The sequence below is a fragment of the Oryza brachyantha genome, chromosome 11 (genome assembly GCF_000231095.2).
Source record: "Oryza brachyantha chromosome 11, ObraRS2, whole genome shotgun sequence".
NCBI lineage: Eukaryota > Viridiplantae > Streptophyta > Magnoliopsida > Poales > Poaceae > Oryza > Oryza brachyantha.
The window spans coordinates 7,285,974-7,304,281 of NC_023173.2; the positions used below are offsets into that span (position 1 = coordinate 7,285,974).

The 18,308-nt window shown below is 44.1% G+C and overlaps 1 protein-coding gene across 1 annotated transcript; it reads left to right on the forward strand.

Annotated features, from left to right (window-relative positions):
* Positions 1-8,664: 8,664 nt before the first annotated feature.
* LOC121055812 lies at positions 8,665-15,857 on the forward strand. Its single transcript, XM_040529119.1, has 6 exons — positions 8,665-9,270; positions 11,995-12,459; positions 13,165-13,737; positions 13,819-13,885; positions 13,981-14,103; positions 14,185-15,857. The coding sequence occupies exons 1-6, from the start codon at positions 8,665-8,667 to the stop codon at positions 15,612-15,614; spliced, it is 3,264 nt and encodes a 1,087-aa protein (XP_040385053.1). The 3' UTR covers positions 15,615-15,857.
* The last annotated feature ends 2,451 nt before the right edge of the window (positions 15,858-18,308 follow it).

The window sequence follows — 18,308 nt, forward strand, 5'->3', positions numbered from 1 at the left end:
CCTCAAATAGATGAGCCAGCTCAGCCGGAGACTATTGCGGATGCAGAGGCAGAGGCCACCGAAAGTGATGGAATTCAGACAGAGGATGACACCGCGAGCGTGACCTCCGGTGCCATAGAGATTATCCCGTGAGATGAGGACTGACCATCTCATTCTCCTGCGCGCTCCCTATTCTGGTGTATTGATGCCAAAGGAGGAGAAGTTGCAGAATTAAGAGGGGTCAACAGAACTCTCTATTTTTTGAGTCTGTGTCAGTCGAACTGTCCATCCTAAAGCCGGACAGTCCAGCCCCTCTATTCTGTCTGCTAAACTTTTGTGTCGCTCGGATGTACTGATTGTAGGATAGATCATACTTTTAATTCCCTGCACCCTGATGTGTGATGATTGCATGAACTCTGTGTTTTTACGTGGTTCTAGTTGAAGCCTCATGCATATTTGTGTATTGATGTTGGCATACATCTAGGGGGAGTTAGATTTGTTACATCTCTGCATATATTCTGTTTTATTGTTATGCGTTGACTAGTATTGTCATCAATCACCGAAAAGGGGGAGATTGAAAGTGCATCTAGCCCCTAAACGAAGTTTTGAATGATTAATACAATGCTAGTCAAGCATGTGTGCGCTAATGAGTTGTGATTGCAGATAAGTTTAAGGGATCATTTTGATTGAAGAAATATGCGACTGATTTGATGCATGTGTGACCCGGAGCGACGGTTCCATGACAACAAAGGGGCTCGAAGAAGTTTTTATTTTTCATTTTGAGTCATAGGAACTCCGTACTATTAAGAGGGGTCACCAGAAGCTCAGCATGCATTCAAGAGTAGTTAGGTTTGAGTCTAAGTCGAGTGGAGGCTCGCCGCTGTTTTTCACAAGTAGCAGGGACCGGACGATCCGGGCTCCTAGTCGGATAGTCCGGTGGCAGGACGGTCCGGACCTTGGTACAACCCCTGCTCGGAGTGAGTGAGTTAAGTGTTGGCCGGACGGTCCGACCACCTAGCCGGACAGTTTGGTTAGGTTTTTTTCCAACAGCTAAGTGACGTCTGCCAGCCTATATAAGGCCCCCTTGAGATCTAGCCGTTGGTTAGGCTTTCTGTTCGAATTCTCTGGTTGCTAGGGCAAGTTTAGCACCTCTCAAGCCTTCCCACTAACCCAAAAACACTTCCTAGAGAGATTAATCGCTGGATCATGTCTTAGAGAGAGTGTTTAGGTTAGTGAGTGATAGAGTGTTCGTTCTTGGGCGTCGATGGATGCATGCGGAGTCAAGGTGGCCTATTACTCTTGGAGATTGATCTCCTAGACGGATAGGCGTCGCCCGTGAGCCTCCGATTCGTGTGGATCGCCCGGGAGCAAGTTTGTGAAGGTTATTGCCTAACCTCCATAAAGAAATAGGTAAGATTGATAGTGGATTCTTGTGCTTTCTCATAGAAGGCTGCAGGGTAGAGCGGATTGTAACCTAGAGCTGGGCAAGCCGCATTGATCTTGATGTTGGTGGTCGATCGAAGGGGTTGCTAGTCCTTAGGTGTGAATCCGGAGACCCGTGTTGGCCTTGTAGGAGGAAGCCAAGAGAGGATAAGGATCGAGAGAGATCCCGCTCGCAGGAGCGCCTCAACGGAGAGTAGGATCGAAAGATCCGATCTTCAGGATTCTCGTGTCATTGTTCTTGTGATTTCCGTGTTCTGATTGTTCCTGCAATCTTTCTGCCAGGACGGTCACATCACGTTCACATCACGTTCCCAGGAACATCACCAAAAAGGAGACTGTCAAGTCTGCATTTTTCACTGACCGGACGGTCCGGTGTTCTAACCAGGATGGTCCGGCCAGAGCTCTCAGCGCAACCAGAGAGTGCCGACCGGACGGTTCGACCATAGGCTCGGACGGTCCGGCCCCTGTACTAACCGCTGCGATTTGGAAGAATTTTTTAGGACACCTATTCACCCCCCTCTAGGTTGTCTCTCTGGGACTTCAATTGGTATCTGAGCCTATTCTTCTGAAAAGGCTTAAAAGCTTGAAGTGATCCAAGATGGGAGACAAGACTAGCAATGTTTCCAACAACCATAAAGATGAAGATGGTGAAGGATGTACTAAAAAGGGAGCTTCTATTGAGTTTGACTACTCTAAACTCAATACTTCTTCTAACATTTCTATCTCTTCTGGCCGTGCACAAATATGAACACAAGAGATTTTACCCAAAGTTCGGATCCTTCAATCCTACTCTCCGTTGAGGTGCTCCACTGAACGGGTTCTCTCTCGATCCTTTTCCTCTCTTGGCTTCTTCACACAAGATCGACACGGGTCTCTAATTCACTCCAAGGCACTAGCAAGTCCTTGATCAACCACCAAGGTCAAGATCAACCTCTTGCCTAGCCCTTAGATGCAATTCGCTCTACCCGACAACCTTCTAAGAAGAAGCACAAGAATCCACTAGAGAACTTGCCTTTTTCCTTGCGGAGGTTAGGCACCAACCTTCACAAACTTGATCTTGGGCGATCCACAAAGCTTGGAGGCTCGCGGGTGACGCCTATCAGTCTAGGAGCTCTAGCTCCAAGAGTAATAGGCCTCCAAGTCTCCACATGCATCCATTTGGTCGCTCAAGATCACTTGATCACTCTCTTGAAGGCTCAAGAACTCTCAATGTCACTCACTAATCCCTCTTAACACAACGTAGGCTAGATTCTCTCTTTAATCACTCTAGGAGGTGTTGGGATTGGTGGGGGAGGCTTCGAGAGGGCTAAAACCAGCCTAAGAACCCTATGATTTGAACTGGAAGCCTCCCCAACATTATTGAATCCCGAGGTGGATAATATAGGGCTATCAAACATCAACTAGCCATTGGATAAAGTTACATGGGCCGGATTTTCTAGGCGTAGGGGCCGGACCGTCCAGCCCACACTTGGGTTCTAGAAGCTGCCTAGGGCCGGACTGTCCGGTCCTAATCGGATTGTCCGGTCCAGGCTCTCTGGAAATCTTTGTCCTAGCCTCTAACACTCAATCACTCACGGATGCATGTGTTGACTAGGTGACCCCTCTTAATAGTACGGATTATCCTATGACTCAAAGCAAAAAAGAAAAATGCCTTTCTAAAGCTTCAAATCCGTTCACTTTTCGTCTTACGGGTCACTTCTAGTTTAACTTGAACCTTTCGCATTAGAGCGCAAATTAAGCTTCGCTTTACTTCTCTGCAATCACAAGTGGTTAGTGCACACATGCTATGACTAGGATTTTCATTAATCATCCAAAACCCGCTTTAGGGTCTAGATGCACTTTCACCCATCACCATTCCACGCTGGGAACGCCCCTCCGACGGTGGGTTCTCTGTCTTCATAGGTTTATCTTCTGCTTTTCGGGTACCTTAATCGTTGGCCCTTATGCAGGATCGCCATCAGCTCCTATCCTACCCTCCGAGTCGGGCTATGCCTGTGGTCAAGAGAGGGCAGAAGCTTTGGCCGACGAACCCACCGCGAAGAGGATAGCATTCGATTCGGATGCCGAGCTCATCGGGACGCCGGCGAACAATGTCACTTCGACCCTGACTCGCTCTCTGAGCCCGCCACCTCTAAGGCGGTTGCGGAAGCCTATCTTCAGAACGGGATCAAGGTAACATGACTCAGACTCTGCGTCATGGCCCATCTGGGATTCGCACTCTCTGACCCCTCCTTGCATGGTCTTCTAGGAAATCAAGCGACATTGACCCGACTACCCCGATAGGTCCCGGGGATGTCTAGCCCACAGGTCCATCGAAGGGCAACGTGTTAGTGACACCGAGCGTGGTCCCCGTTCCGGCAGCCAACCCCGTCATGAGATCAGCCACCGAGGCCTCACTTGCCATCATCCCAGCCACCGCTCCATTCACTGGGATTAGTTGAACCTTTTATAATTGGATTAATCTTGGAACCAGTTTGACTCTACGCAACGTGGTATAACATTGGCAGTGGTTTGGCTCTGTCGACACGTGGTTTAACATTGGACATAGGGTTGACCCTGTTGCAGTGTGGTGTAACGCTGGACAGTGGTTTGGGCCTGTTGCAACGTGGTGTAACGTTGAACAGTGGATGATTATTTTAAATGTTTACTTTACTTTTATTTCAGTTTATTTTATCTACTGTTTTGCTAAATTACTACAGCTTTGTGCAATTTAACCGGCCTATCGTTGATACCCTATTGCATTCATTATTCTCCCTCTCTTGGGTGTTACTTATTGAGTACGGTGGTTTGTACTCAGCCTTGCTTAATTTTTTCCCCCACCAGAGCAAGTGCCAGAGTTTTAGCCAGAAGTCAGAAGAAGGTTGTTCCCAAGGTTGAAGTGAGGTTCAGTCCGCCGTCAAGAATGCCTGTGGTATGGAGCCGTCATCGCCAGCTGAAGCTAAAGATTAGATGGTTTAGTTTGTTTTCTTTTTCCGCTGCATTTCGATAGAAAATTGTTTTTATTTGTTTTTAAGTCATGTAACTGTTTATTGATTTGTCATAGTGTGTACTCGGGCTGATGCCTGGACCGAGATTTAATACATGCTATTGTTCAGAAATTTGGTGTAAATTTCTGGGCGTGACAGAAGCTAAAGAAGGCGAACACTGAGCTGCAAGTCGAGTGCGCCAAATTGCTGGCGGTGAAGGCCGAGCTCGAAGCCGAGCGCTCCCAGCTGTCGGCCTCGAAGACCGTGCTAGAAGCCAAATGTGCCCAACTCAAGAAGGCTAAGGACACCGCCACAGCCGAGCTTGTGGGTAAGCTCTCTTTGTCCCAACTTGGCTTCTTCCTCAATATGTTTGCTGACGTCGCGCCCTACTAGCAGAGGCACAATCCCGGGAGAAATCCATGACAGAGGCTGCCGTGGACAAGGCCCAAGAAGCTGAGCTGGCTTAGGAATGACTCGTCACGGTCGCCCTCAACGTGCTCGGGGTGACACCGCTGTTGGCGCAGGGCTCCTCGTGGATCAGCATAGACGGCGTGGTCCAGCAGCTTGAGAAGATGCCTGTGGCTCACGGTGCCGAGCTATGGGAGACGGTGAAGTTGGCGTCCGGCATGCCTATTCGATGTATCCCCGAGTGAAGCTAGATGCCATTTGCGACGGGTTTACCACCGACTGTGACGAGTAGACAGGGATGAAGACCTGGCTAGTCCTGGACAGTCCTGGACAGGGATTTAATACACAATTAAGTTCAGAAATTCGTGTGAGGAATTTCTGGGCGTGACAGTGACACTGGCTTGCTGGTGGCGAAGACCTCTCGAGGCGCCACGAAGCTTCCGGCGCTGCGAGTCTCGGAAGCATCGACCAAAGGAATCGGCGCCACCTGGAGATTGGTTTCGACCTCCATTGGAATTGCGCCTTGACTTGCCTACTAGTCGGCCGACTCGGGGGAGAGCATCTCAGTGTCGTGTGACCCAGATTGGATCTGGGTCTGACCTGATGTCTTCTCGTCGGGCTCGAACCGGCAAACTTCTTTGTCGAAGTTGGAGGAGCTCGACTTGGTGTACGACAGTGCACCGAACTGGTCGGTTTGAAGCCCGATGCTGCCGAACCTGAAGGTCGAGCCAGATGGGAACTTCCTCTTCATGATGTCCGAGTTGAAGTCCATCGAACTTCGTTGAAAAGAGCCTTAGATAGAAAGAAAAAGATAGCGCACCCCTTACTTGGCGCGCCAAATGTCGACGATTGATGTCGGCAATAAACTTATAGGGTGGCTATCGGGCTCGGAATTCGATAGTTAAGATGAAGGAGACGATTAACCCAGGTTCAAGCTCTCGACGTGGCGAGATAATACCTTACTCCTGCTTGGCGATCGTATTGCGTAGATAAATCTCTGTTGCCTTCAAAGGGGCGCCCCGTACCCCCTTATATAATAGGGGAGGGGCTACGGATATGATAGAGTTCTAATCTAACAAGACTAAGATATATCCCAATTCGGTTATGGCTTGGGTCCGAAGTACACGACATGCAATCCGGTACGTACTAGACTCCTAGCCGATACCATACAGATATATTCTCCTTCCTATCCGGTACCCTATTGACGTACGTATTCGTGTAGTCTACGGATACCCCAGGTATAGGTATCCCACACTTGGAATAAACAATGAATCATGTGTTATGATCGGCTAAACTCAACTTGTCATGTAATTCTCACAAGCTGATGCAACATTAATGACTGCCGATCTAACTAAATCAAGCCGATTGGTATAAAAATAATGCAACAAGGCAATCAGCTCCTCTATTGATGTAAATATGATGAACATGTTGATTGGCAAATATCATCGGCTATAAACGACTGACAAACGATCAAGACCTATAAAATATAGTAGATCGGACCCAACCAAGACAGTTCAAGATTACGCCTAGCAATGTCAGGCTAGATACTAAATAGATCTAGGTCGCTATCAAGCCGATGAGCCGATGATAGATAATTTATCGACTGGTACTCTGATAAAACTATGAGCAAGATACATCAATCTGATATAAACCATCCGACAAACGCAATCTACTAGATCGGACCTAACCGAGACAGTACTAGATTGAATATGTCAAATAGCAAATATCAAACTAATGTAAATCACCCAAAGTGGTCGACCAGATCAACCCAAGATACAGAAGTAACTCAACTTGAAAATGATACGATAACTAGCAATCGCACCACCAAATTAGAAGATCAGACTGAACCGAGATAGCCCTAATTTAGCCGATGCGATTACCGTGGCCCGGCGGAAAGTAGGACTTACCCCTCCGCCGGAGATCGAAGCGATGCATCCCCGCGTCAGGTGCCAAGTTCCGTCGGAGTTGAAACCTTGGTTAGGAGGGTGGCGATGCGCCGAGAGTAATTGATCTATTGATTGAGAAGTAGATGGTTTACAATAATAACCCCGAGCATACATATTTATGCCCTCAGGTGGATGCTAATCCGTGTTGGACACGACAAACGACTAATAAAAAGAAATAACAAACTCCCATGTAAATTCTATCTCTAACACACAAGTCCCGATCGGACTCTAACTCTCTTAGAGATAAAGGAAAAATCTAAACTAACTCTAACTCTCTTAGAGAAAAAGGAAATAGGCCCAATCGACTCTATTTCTTATCCGATCCAGACTCCATCGGCTGAATCCGAGTCATATTTTACCTGATCTTCTATCCGATTGCCCTATTTCCAGTCCGATTCGGTTTTTAATCACAGTTTAATCTCCAACGGTAATTATTTAAATTCTGGCGTTAACAGGACGCCGCAAAAACCGCAACGAATTTGCAAACAAAAAATTTGAATTCAAAACCACGCGGTAACCGCTGTTACCGCGTGGTAACCGCAGTAACTACTTGCTGGAACAACGCGTGAGAATGGCAGTAACTGTGGTTTCCCGCGGGGTTTTTGTGGCTGAAACCGCGGTTATCGCGATGAGATCGCGGGTGTGATATCAAATAAAAAAAACTTTAAAAAATCAAAAAAATACATGAAAAATAGGAAAATATTTTGTGACTATATTTGTGACATAGGAAAAATAGGACATGTTATACAGAAAACAAGAAAATTTTCATACGACCTTTCCTAAATTCTTGATATTGCAACATACAAACATACATTGTTATAATACCCTTCACCAAATAATTCACATCAATAGTACCAACAACTTTATTTTGATTGCTACGTCAAAACTATACCTACCATCCATTATTACTAACATGCGCATAAATTTTTTCTCCAAACATATTTTCCATATATCCATCGTTGTATATTTGTATTTCAACAGTATATACCCTAGTTTCTAGTGCAAATTAATAATGACTCAACAACAAAATATTCTTAACCATCTTCCTATAAAATATTATTTACAAATAGGCTATTTTTAATTTTTTTTCCGAAATTCTCGTTTATGATTTTTAATTACACCGAAAATACACTTTTTAATAAATTTCTTTACAAAACTACACTATATATCAACCTATACAAGATATATTTTTCCATTAAATTTCCTCAAAATTTTTAAATTCTCCTCAAATTTAAATTCGATTATCACGACTTATCGAAGCCGACTCTCCGCAGAGGGCCAGGTTTCCACGGTAACGTGAACCCTGATCGTAACTATACGTATCTGCATATATTTATCTTAAAAAATACTTTAACAGAATTATACATTTACTAATATATAGTACAGTATATTGCAATAAAAAATAGTAATCAATTATATTTTGAGACGGACCAGATGCAGTAATAAACAGCAGAGGCAAACTCAGGCAAAAGCAACCGACAAACTCAAGCATCATCGATCGGACGGTGGCGAGCAACCGCAGTAGCAGAGCAGCGTACGCGTGGACCCTTCCTCCGCCCTCGATGTATCTACCATCACTGCCACGTCACCGCTCACACTGCCGAGCTCCACGAGAACACACGCACACGCCTCCCCGCCTCGCGGCGCGAGACCGCCTCCACTCGCAATCCCCGCAACCTCATCATGTCCCTCCACGTGTCCCGCAGCCTCCATCCCCACCGTCCGCTTCGCCCCACCCGCCTCGGTAGTCGCGCCGGCCGCTTGCACGCACCGCAAAACCCCTTCCTCTCCCCTCTCTGCCTCCGCCACCCCCACCCACTCGCCGGAGAAGCCGAGGACCAGACCGCACGCACGAACGCCGGAGCGCGCAGCAGAGGAAGGAAGCCAGCCGACGTGCGCGGCGGTAGGTCGTTCCCCCCACCATGGGCCGCGGCCGCTCGAGGAAGCGGGCCAGGCGGGCCGCCGCGGTCGGAGTGGAGGAGGAGGGTGGGGAGGGGGACGGGCAGGAGGTGAAGGAGGAGGTGGTGGTGGAGGAGGAGGAGGAGGTGCTCCTGTTCGCGGTCGGCGCGGAGGTGGAGGTGGGGAGCGACGACCCGGGCTTCGTCGGCTCGTTCTACGAGGCCACCGTCGAAGCCCACCTCACGGACGACGGCGGCCGCGGCTACGGCTACGCCGTGGTCTATTCCACGCTGGAGGAGGGCGAGGAGGGCCCGGGGTCTTCGTCGTCGTCGCCGCCGCCGCCGCTGCGGGAGGAGGTCCGCGCCCACGACGTGCGCCCGCGGCCGCCTCCGGCGGTGGAGCCGGGGCCCGAGGGGTTTGCGATGCACGACATGGTCGAGGCGTTCCACAACGAGGGGTGGTGGTCCGGCGTGGTCACCGGCCTTCCGCTGCCGCTGGACGTGGAGCCCCGGCGGAGGGTGTACGCGGTGGCGTTCCCGACGTCGCGGGAGGTGATGGAGTTCGAGCAGGCGGCGCTACGGCCGCACCGCGTGTTCCGCCGTGGCCGCTGGGTCCCGGCTGCTGATGCGGTAATAAGCCGAGCTCATTCGTTCACTTACATAAATTATTTTTTATTTATAAATATATCGTTTGATTTTTGAAGAAACCAGAGGGGAAATGTAGTGTTAGCATGGTAGAGTAATATGCTGAGTATGACCTATGGGAATCTGTGTGGCCCATCTAGAGAGATGTTGTTCATGGACGGCCTGGTCATCCGCAAACCCTAGCTCGGCCGATTGTCGTCTTTTGCGGTTAGCCATTCTTTCTACGGATTTGGGTAGTAAATGAATGCCATCTCATTTTACAAATGAGCCGTTTTATGGTGCTCCTTACCTCCAAGGTGGTAAGACCCAACAACAAATCCTAGCCATTGATCGTATTTTATGGCATTTTCTTTTTATTTTTTAAAATGGCTAAAACCTACTCCGCCAGTCCCATAATATAAGACACAATTGCTATCTTTTCCTTGTCCCATAATATAAGACATGCCTACAAGTATGCCTTAACTAGTATATATCTTTTCTCTAAATTTGATTTATTTTAAATTATCCACCATCAAAACGTCCAACCACATTACATATATGCACTTAGGTAATCTAAATGAGAAGATAGTTATAACTCTTTCTTCGTCTTTGTGTTAGTGGTAGTTGCGCCTTATATTATGGGATGGAGGGAGTATCTAATTAAAAATATTTCCTCCTCTTACGTTATAAATTGCATCAAGAAAGGAAAGATGCAAAGAACATAAATATTCTTTATAGATTAAATTACGCAGGCAAGAAAATAGGGGTAAATAAAAACTAACAAATTAATTTCTTTTTGTTCATTCAAATCCGGCTACAGATGAAACTTCTAAAGTTCAAGTAATTTAAAATAGATAAATGATTGATTTATACTCTTAAATTCTGAATATGTGAAAGATAAACAGAATATTTTTTTGAAAACTGAAAAATGGATATTTTATTATTTGAATTATTTAATATCCGAATACTCATATTATAATGCCAAACTTGATTTTTTTTTCAGATTTTGATCATAGAGTTCATTTTCCATTCAAGGTGCATGAGACCTAGATAATACTTATATTACCTGTTACCTCCTATGAGGTAAGATGAATATCACCTATTGGATTGATGGGCAATAAAGGGACAAAAAAGAATGTGGAGTACGGTAAAATTTCCCTTTATAAATTACTAGGAAATAAAATTGGATCAGATATAATGAATGAGAACAGCTCTAGTAAACAAACACCAATCATTTTGTTGTTGACCTGCAGCTAATTAACCATCGAAAGGCCTGATAGGATCATCTTGACCAGTCCAAACCTGTCCTGACAAGCACTAATTAACCCACTAAGGTTTTTAGCTGTTTGGTTGTCCATTTATCTGAACCCTTATTTCTTGATACCATGGCTGCAAAACTGGCTGAATAGAGAGAAAACCGTTGAACGATGGATAGACACTTAGGCTTTGGAATTATCTGACTCAACATTACGTGGAAAAAATAGTTACAGCTTTTTTGCAACAAAGAAATTGTAATTTGAGCTCACATAACAATAGATGGTGTCGTACACAAAAAATTGAGAATATACGCATGCAATTTTCCAACAAAAAAAAGGTAATTTGAGCTCATATGACACATATGGTGACACACAAAACAAATTGAGAATATACCCATGCATCTTGGCTGAAATTGGTAATATCCTTCTAAGAATGACCTAAGCTTACATTTAATTACGTCTAGTGAACACAATCAATATTTCATCAAGTCGTGGTCACAGACTTATTTTTATTATTTTGGAAAGTAGATCTTTCATAGATCTGGCTTGTAAGCGAGCCCAACCACATCACCATAGCACCTCGACAACAAAAAGTCGGTCCTTTTAACTTTTGCTTTCCGCTTGGTTAGGATTCAAAATTCTCTTCCTGTTGTACTTTTCTTACAAAAACATTACCATAGTGTCTTTTTCATGGTAGAAAACAATAAATAAATATGCATTTTCTTTTGATTGTAGTATTTTATAATTTATTTTCCTTTATGATCAAAAACATATATTAACTTTTCAATGTATTTCTGTGTGCCAAATCGACATGTTAATCCGTGTGTCTAGATAATCAAACATGGAGGCATGTTATGTCGATGTGACCACTATGGTTTGTTGCTGTGTAAAATAAAAATAACTTAAGAGGGCAATGGCCAAGTCAGCTGGTCTTAGGAATTGATCATAGTGGGTACAGGTGTTAATGCAAGTGAATGAGATGCGATGATTGAGATATGCAAGTCAAAGATGGTCACTGTTTACCTCAAGTATCAGTGTATAAGTTTTGTGGACCATTTTCCCATAATCATAAAATAAGTTTGTGGACAATTTCACAAAATTTTCGCACCATTACATGCTGAATAAATGAATAAAGCCTTTGTAAACAAACAAGATATTTTGTTGTGAGGTAAACAAACAAGACTGTAAAGGCTTGCTTTTTTATTACAAGGTATAGCATTGGCACGGTGGCACCATCAATCTGCGGAATAGGTTATAGTCTATGCATCTCATGGAGAATTCATTTTAATTATTTTAATATAAATCTGTTGATGGCTGAGTGAATGATTTGAAATTGTCACTAACAAAAATATCTTTTATCAGAAAAAAGGAAGGACAAATAACCTTTTGTGTTACAATGGGAAGGACAAATAACCTTTTGTGTTACAATGTGGTGCAATATTTAAACCTGGTTCTATGCTCTTTTTATGTGCAGGATGATGAAAGTCCAGCATTCAGAAAGGGAGGCTTAGTTGAAGTGAGTCGATCTGCAGTAAGCTTTGGCGAGTCTTGGAATCCTGCTACTGTTTTGAAAGTGATTGGTTCTACCAATTTCTTTGTACAGTATAGACGCATCGGAGAAGATGGGGAACTGACAACTGAAATTGTTGATTCTCAGTATATTCGGCCAGCACACACAATCACTCGTATGGACTCAAAATACAGATTTTCTCCATCTTCTCATGTAGAGGTTTTTCATGACAGTAGCTGGTGGCCTGGAATTGTTTTGGATGCTTCAAGTAGTGTATTTGGCAAGATGTATACTGTTAAACTGAAGAGTCATATGACAGGCATGGATGATGTGGAATGCGTGGATAAGTTGACAGTTGAAAATACAAGGCTGAGGCCACGGTTTGACTGGGATGGTAGAAAATGGATACGCTGTGTGACAGCAGCAAAGGTAGTAAATATTCTCTGCCTTTTTTTGGAAATACATCTGGAGTTTAGGTGTGTATTTTACTTTGATGATGATGGGATGCTTAAAGTTATGACAATCTCACAAGGATGAAATATCAGTAATTTTCTATTTACTGGTTGATCCCATCTTTTATGGAATCAATTCCTTTTTTGAATGTACAAAAATTTGGGGAGCTCAGCATGTCTGGAAGCACTGGAGAATGTGTTTTTTGCTGATATTATCACCAGTATTCGATATGCCTTTTATGTGCATCATGTATGAATTGCAAGTGTTTATGTCATCGAGATATAGTTGTTTGTGAACTGTTTGTAGGGCTGGTTGCTGTATTGCACCATCCACCTACACCTTTTCAATCCCCTCGACCTAACTAATAGAATAATCCATTAATTCTCTATATGCAATGTTATTTGTATGTTTGTGCAAATATTGATGCACATGAAAAGGCAAAACACCGGGACACACATTTGAAATTTGTAAGATTTACATCAGTTGTAGTTAGAATCTGCACTCTTGGCTCTGATTCACACAGGGATCTTATACAGAGTTAGCTCTTGAACCAAATACCAATATAAGTAAATTCTGTCAGTCTCCTACTGCTCTGATATCTGATCTGTTTATTTTCCCAATATTTGATCTCCTTTTGGATTAAAATGATCTCTATATGATGTGATACCTTTTTCTTTTCAGAAGCATGCCACTGAAGGGCAACAGTCAACTTCTCGAAAAAGGCCAATTCCTGCTGCCTTGGCATCATGTCATGACAATGGTGAAATCAGAGATAAACCAAGCTCACATTTTGACAAAATCAAGGACCTTAGTTCTTATCCTAAAGGAACAGTGAATCAACAAAGTGCAGTACTGGCATTAGCATCTCAGATAGCACTTCCTTTAGATTCATCACTTATTCTAGGTAGTCCTATTGAATCATCATCTTCTCGAATGGATATCATGCCTTCTGTGCCACAAAATGGGGAGTTGAAAGCTTCACTGTTTGGGATGTTTGGGAAACTAAGACCTATTCCACAGGGTCCACTTTTAGGGGTGCAATCACATAACCCTGATTTTAGCATAATTGAAGAATCAAAAAGGACATCAACTGATGAAGGCTGTTTTCTGATTTCATGTGCTGGAAATAACTTAAACTTTGGATCATTTGCTGGAATTGATATGTCCAGGAAAAGGAAAGGGTGTATTTATTTTCAAGCACCCGAGGGATCAGGGATGAATCTTGAAAGTGTGAGTTGTTTTCACATTACGGAGGTTCTATTAACTCTTTTAAACCTAATGCTTGTGAGCTTTGAATTATTATTTTTCTTTATTACCTCTTACACTTAAATGCAGATAAAGAAATGCAGAGTTCACAAAACAATTGAGGGAACCAACAAGATTGCTCCTACCTTTGAAGAACGTAAGTTTTATACTACTAAAACTACTGTAGATTACTCCCCAAAAAATATAATATAGAAAATTCGAAACAAGTTGATAATTAACAAAATATTTCAGGGACCAAAGTGATCTTTGGGGATGAACATGATGTACTGTCTACTGATGTTGCTGGCTCTGGAACTCCTTCAGCAAAAAAATCAGTTAGTTGTATTGATCAAACTGCACTAGAGTACAGTAAAGGTGTGTGCGCTCATTACTGAAAAACAAGCCATCTTAACTAGATTGCTAATGCCTATTTTATGATGTCTAATATTGATTCAGGTCCACATGAAAGTAGCATTGTCGATATAATCAAACTGAGTGAAATTGGCGATCTTCACCAAGAGGAGAACCTAATACTGCCTGCAACTTCGGGTGATGTGAATTTCCAAGACTCCCGTGAAGACTTTTGTCAGAGGTTTTTGGTTAGGCCTGAAGATACTACAGTGGATCTATTTCCTTCAGCAAAGAGTTGTGAAGCTGCCAGGCATGCTCACCTGGTCTGCAAGGACAGCTTGGGAGCTATAGTTGAGTGTGTGACGAATTGTACTGTTCCAACTGAGAATTTGTCAGTTTTGTCTCCAGCAATGTTCGATGATGTGGTGCCGAACCAATCATCAGTCAGTGATAATTGTGAGGATAACAAGAAAGATGGCATGTACGAGGTAGATCATGAAGCAAATGAGATGGAGTTGGCCATTATTACTCCTAAAACTCAGCATGCCAGTGTTGGTGGACCATTCTCAACCACATCTTTATCTGCAGTGAGGGGTGAAATTGTCCTTGCACAAAGTTCAACCTGGGAGTCTACACTCAATGAACAAACCAGAGTTTCACAGCAGGGTCACAGTTCACCCATGGTAGGATCACTAGAATGTGTTGCTGAAAGTAGCCAGTCCATCGACTATTCAACGATAACTCAGTTATCTTCTTTTGATATGAGCCAGTCTATTGATGCTGAACTTGGTAGCAGCTTGATCGTTTCAAACAATGTTCAGGATACACCAATATCCAAGTATGTTGCAAGAACACAGGACCCTTGCTGCCCCTTGATGCAGAAATCTTTACATGTGCATGAGATTATTATGGCCGGTCAACCATCAGAAGCCTTGGCTATTGTTGAACCTCCATTCGTGAGGACCTCCCCGTTGTGGGCACAGATCGAGGCAATGGAAATATTCAGTAAAGTGCCACAGCGACCACATTTTCATCAGTTATGGAAGCATGTTCCAGAGCTTCGTGAAGGAATGGCATTAGGTTTGATGTTCTCTTTCGCCAATTTAGCAGATAGCATAAAGAAATTGAATGTCCATGACAATAATGCAGTGTTCGAAGATAAAATGAAGGGTATTTCATTGTTGGAAGCAGACGGTTTTGATGTCAGGCACCTGCGATCTCGCCTAGAAACTTTGCTCAGTTTGAAGAACAGCTGGTCCAAAATACAGGACATGATGGAACAATCGGATAGGAAGATTGCCCAAGAAGAAACTGATGATCAGAAGCTCTGTACAGAAGTCAGCATGCTAAGTATGGTTCTCCGTCAGTTCGAAACACATGCCCATCTCTTCCGTTGCATGAAGCAGCATGCGATTTCACAGAAGATGAGCCACGCCGTGGAGAAATCAAGACTCAGAGTAGACGCCAGCGAACTCAAGCGGTCATCTCTGTCCACCGAGCAGCAATTCAGCAGCGTCGTGGGTGCGCCGTGGTAAGTTTCACGCAAACTAATCTGGTATGCTTTATGTACATAGTTACTGATGGTATGTTAGGAATGCTAGATGTTGTGATGCTGCCCCGCGAGCTGGTTGTGCCGCTGAATCTCTTTTGTTTATGTGATGGGCCACTTTTGGCATGTGGAGAACGCCCAGCGTATGTATCTGGGACGTTGCTGCCCTTTATGCAGAACATCCTTTTCCAGATATATCCGATGGCCACTGATGTACATATAGAATAGAATGCCCGGATGTAGTTTGTGTTTTTTCTTGTGTTTGGCACTGTATTCACCTTCAGCTTATACCACAGGGTGTGCAGGGAGGCAGCTGGACAAGCATGAGAGGCCTGTGCAGCTCCCATAGTCCCATGCAAGCCCCTCTGGCCTCTGCCCTGTCATTTGTCATTTAGTTTTTGCCCGTTTTTTTCTCGGCGTAGCCATCTGTGCCACGCCGGAGAAATAAAACACAGTAATAATGCACAGAGATTACAATGGAAAGAAACTCCAAGGGTAACTTGCATAATTTAGTAAAATAAAAAAAATATAAATAATTATTAAAACAAAGTTAAAACAGGCAGCACTACACTACGCTGTATTGTATCAAGATTAACCATCTGCGGATCCACCAATATTGTGCTATTCCACAGTGACTGCGGGCATGGCTATTCTTAACATATCCATAAAGACAGTCTCCTATACGTACCTATATATGTCAATATGCTACCACACCTATATGTCAGTATGCTATCATAACATCTTGCTAAGAGAATGTGATAGGACCATGCATGTAATCCACCTCTAACCATTCGTTTCATCATGAGCTTGCACTCATCATGAGCTTGCACTTCCCACATGAGAATGTGATATATTCGTGTAACCCACCTTTAGCCATTTACTTCACAAACAGGTTGTACTTCCCACATGGATAATCCCCTGTTAGGCAAGCTATCCCATTACCCAAACCAACCTAACTCCATCCCTTCTGCCCTCGCCTAGGTGCTTAGGAGAGGATGGAGCTATACTTCTAGTCTAGCTATTGTCTACGTTGGCTCATGGTAAGTATGCTTTAGTCTTCTAAGAGTTTTCTATGAATCGATCCTTAACTGTGTTATGAGAGCAACTAGCAAAACCATACACTCACAGCTCACCATTAGTTAAGTTTTAGTTGTTTTATAAACCCTATCACATGAACTACTCTCATTTAGAAATAGTTCAACAATTCAAATGAGAATGAATAATAGTTTCACATCCAAGATAAATGTGATAAAGGAACTAAGCATGGTTAACCATTTAATTAAACATCATATAAAGAATACTTATGTGACAAGGTAAGGTCAATACAGCATATGCAAATAGAATAAGCATAGGAATTAATCATATAGCATATAATTGCAAAATAATACACAATAGACCGAAACATAACTGTGAAAATAACAACATACAATATGATCAACAATTGAAGTGAAACTTGCCTTGCAACTCTAGAAAAGCTTAGGCAACCATTTTATTAATAGACCGAAACATTGGAATCGCTAAAATCTAAAGCATAAAATGAAAAAAAGCACAAAATTATACACTGGCAAAAAGGTAAAAGAAACTATTTTTATTGGATTATAGACATTTTTTCTAGATTTACTAGAATTTTAATAGGATTAAATGGAGATGGTATGAATAATTATGAATTTTTAAAGTTTACTAATCTTTTCTAGCTAAATAGAAAAGTATTTACAATTTATTGAACAATTTTGAGCTGGGGCGTAGATGTGGGCGGTCGTGCGAGGGCGGCGCATGGACGCATGGGTGGTCCAGATCGGCCTGAGGTTGAGCAGACAGCGGGCGCAGGAGGAAGGGAGGCAATGACCACCGGCGGCGGTGGCGCCATGACTAGCGGCGGGCAAGCTCAGCCAGCACACCGGAGGCAACGGCTGGGCAGTACGAGAGGAAGTGGATGACGCAGCGGAGCATGAGGGCCAGGGCAGTGAGCACTCAGCGAACACGGGCGTCCGTGTGCGACGGCGACAACGGTGACCGGAGGGAAAGAAAGATAGAGGGGAGTGTGGCAGTGACTGGGCAACGTTGGAGGGCAGGGGAGGAGCGGCAAATGGCGTCGACAAATTCCAAAACAAATGGGGAGGCTCGGGATGGGGAGATTCATAGCATGTAGGTAGTCGGAGGGGTCGGAACGACAGATCTAGGTGGCACGATGTCGGTTATGCAGCGGCAGGTGCGCGTGCGTGCTCTGGAAAAACGAGGAAGAGGTTGTATGGGGGCTGGTGGATGCAAGTAAGTGGTGCGAGGGTGCGCGAAACCCGACACGAGAGGCGACAGACGACTCGGTGGTGTCACTCAGTCGAGAAAGACTTGCTTGACAAGTGGACCCCATCCATCGGTGAACCAATCTGCTGTGGCCTGAGAGGCCAAGTGGGGCAATAGAGATGGATGAAGGTGTGCGAGGGGAGTAGGCGACTGGGCTGCTCGACCGGAGGGAGAAGGGAGAGGGCCCAAGCGAGAGATGGAGATGAGGAGGAGGAGTGAACGCACCAAGGAAGGCTGAAGGGGAAAGATGGGCCAAAAATGGCCCACGACCCAAGGAAGGAAAAAAACAAATATTTTCTTAATTCTCTTAATTTCTGAAATGGATTTTTATTGTTTAATAATACTTATTTTTCTCTGAAAATTCTAGTAAAAATCCGGT

Bases quoted from the DNA above. Each gene is read 5' to 3' on its own strand.
- LOC121055812 (XM_040529119.1), top strand. From the start codon at position 8,665: ATGGGCCGCGGCCGCTCGAGGAAGCGGGCCAGGCGGGCCGCCGCGGTC. The intron at 9,271-11,994 runs GTAATAAGCCGA...TTTTATGTGCAG, and splicing joins GGGTCCCGGCTGCTGATGCG to GATGATGAAAGTCCAGCATT. The intron at 13,886-13,980 runs GTAAGTTTTATA...AAAATATTTCAG, and splicing joins TGCTCCTACCTTTGAAGAAC to GGACCAAAGTGATCTTTGGG.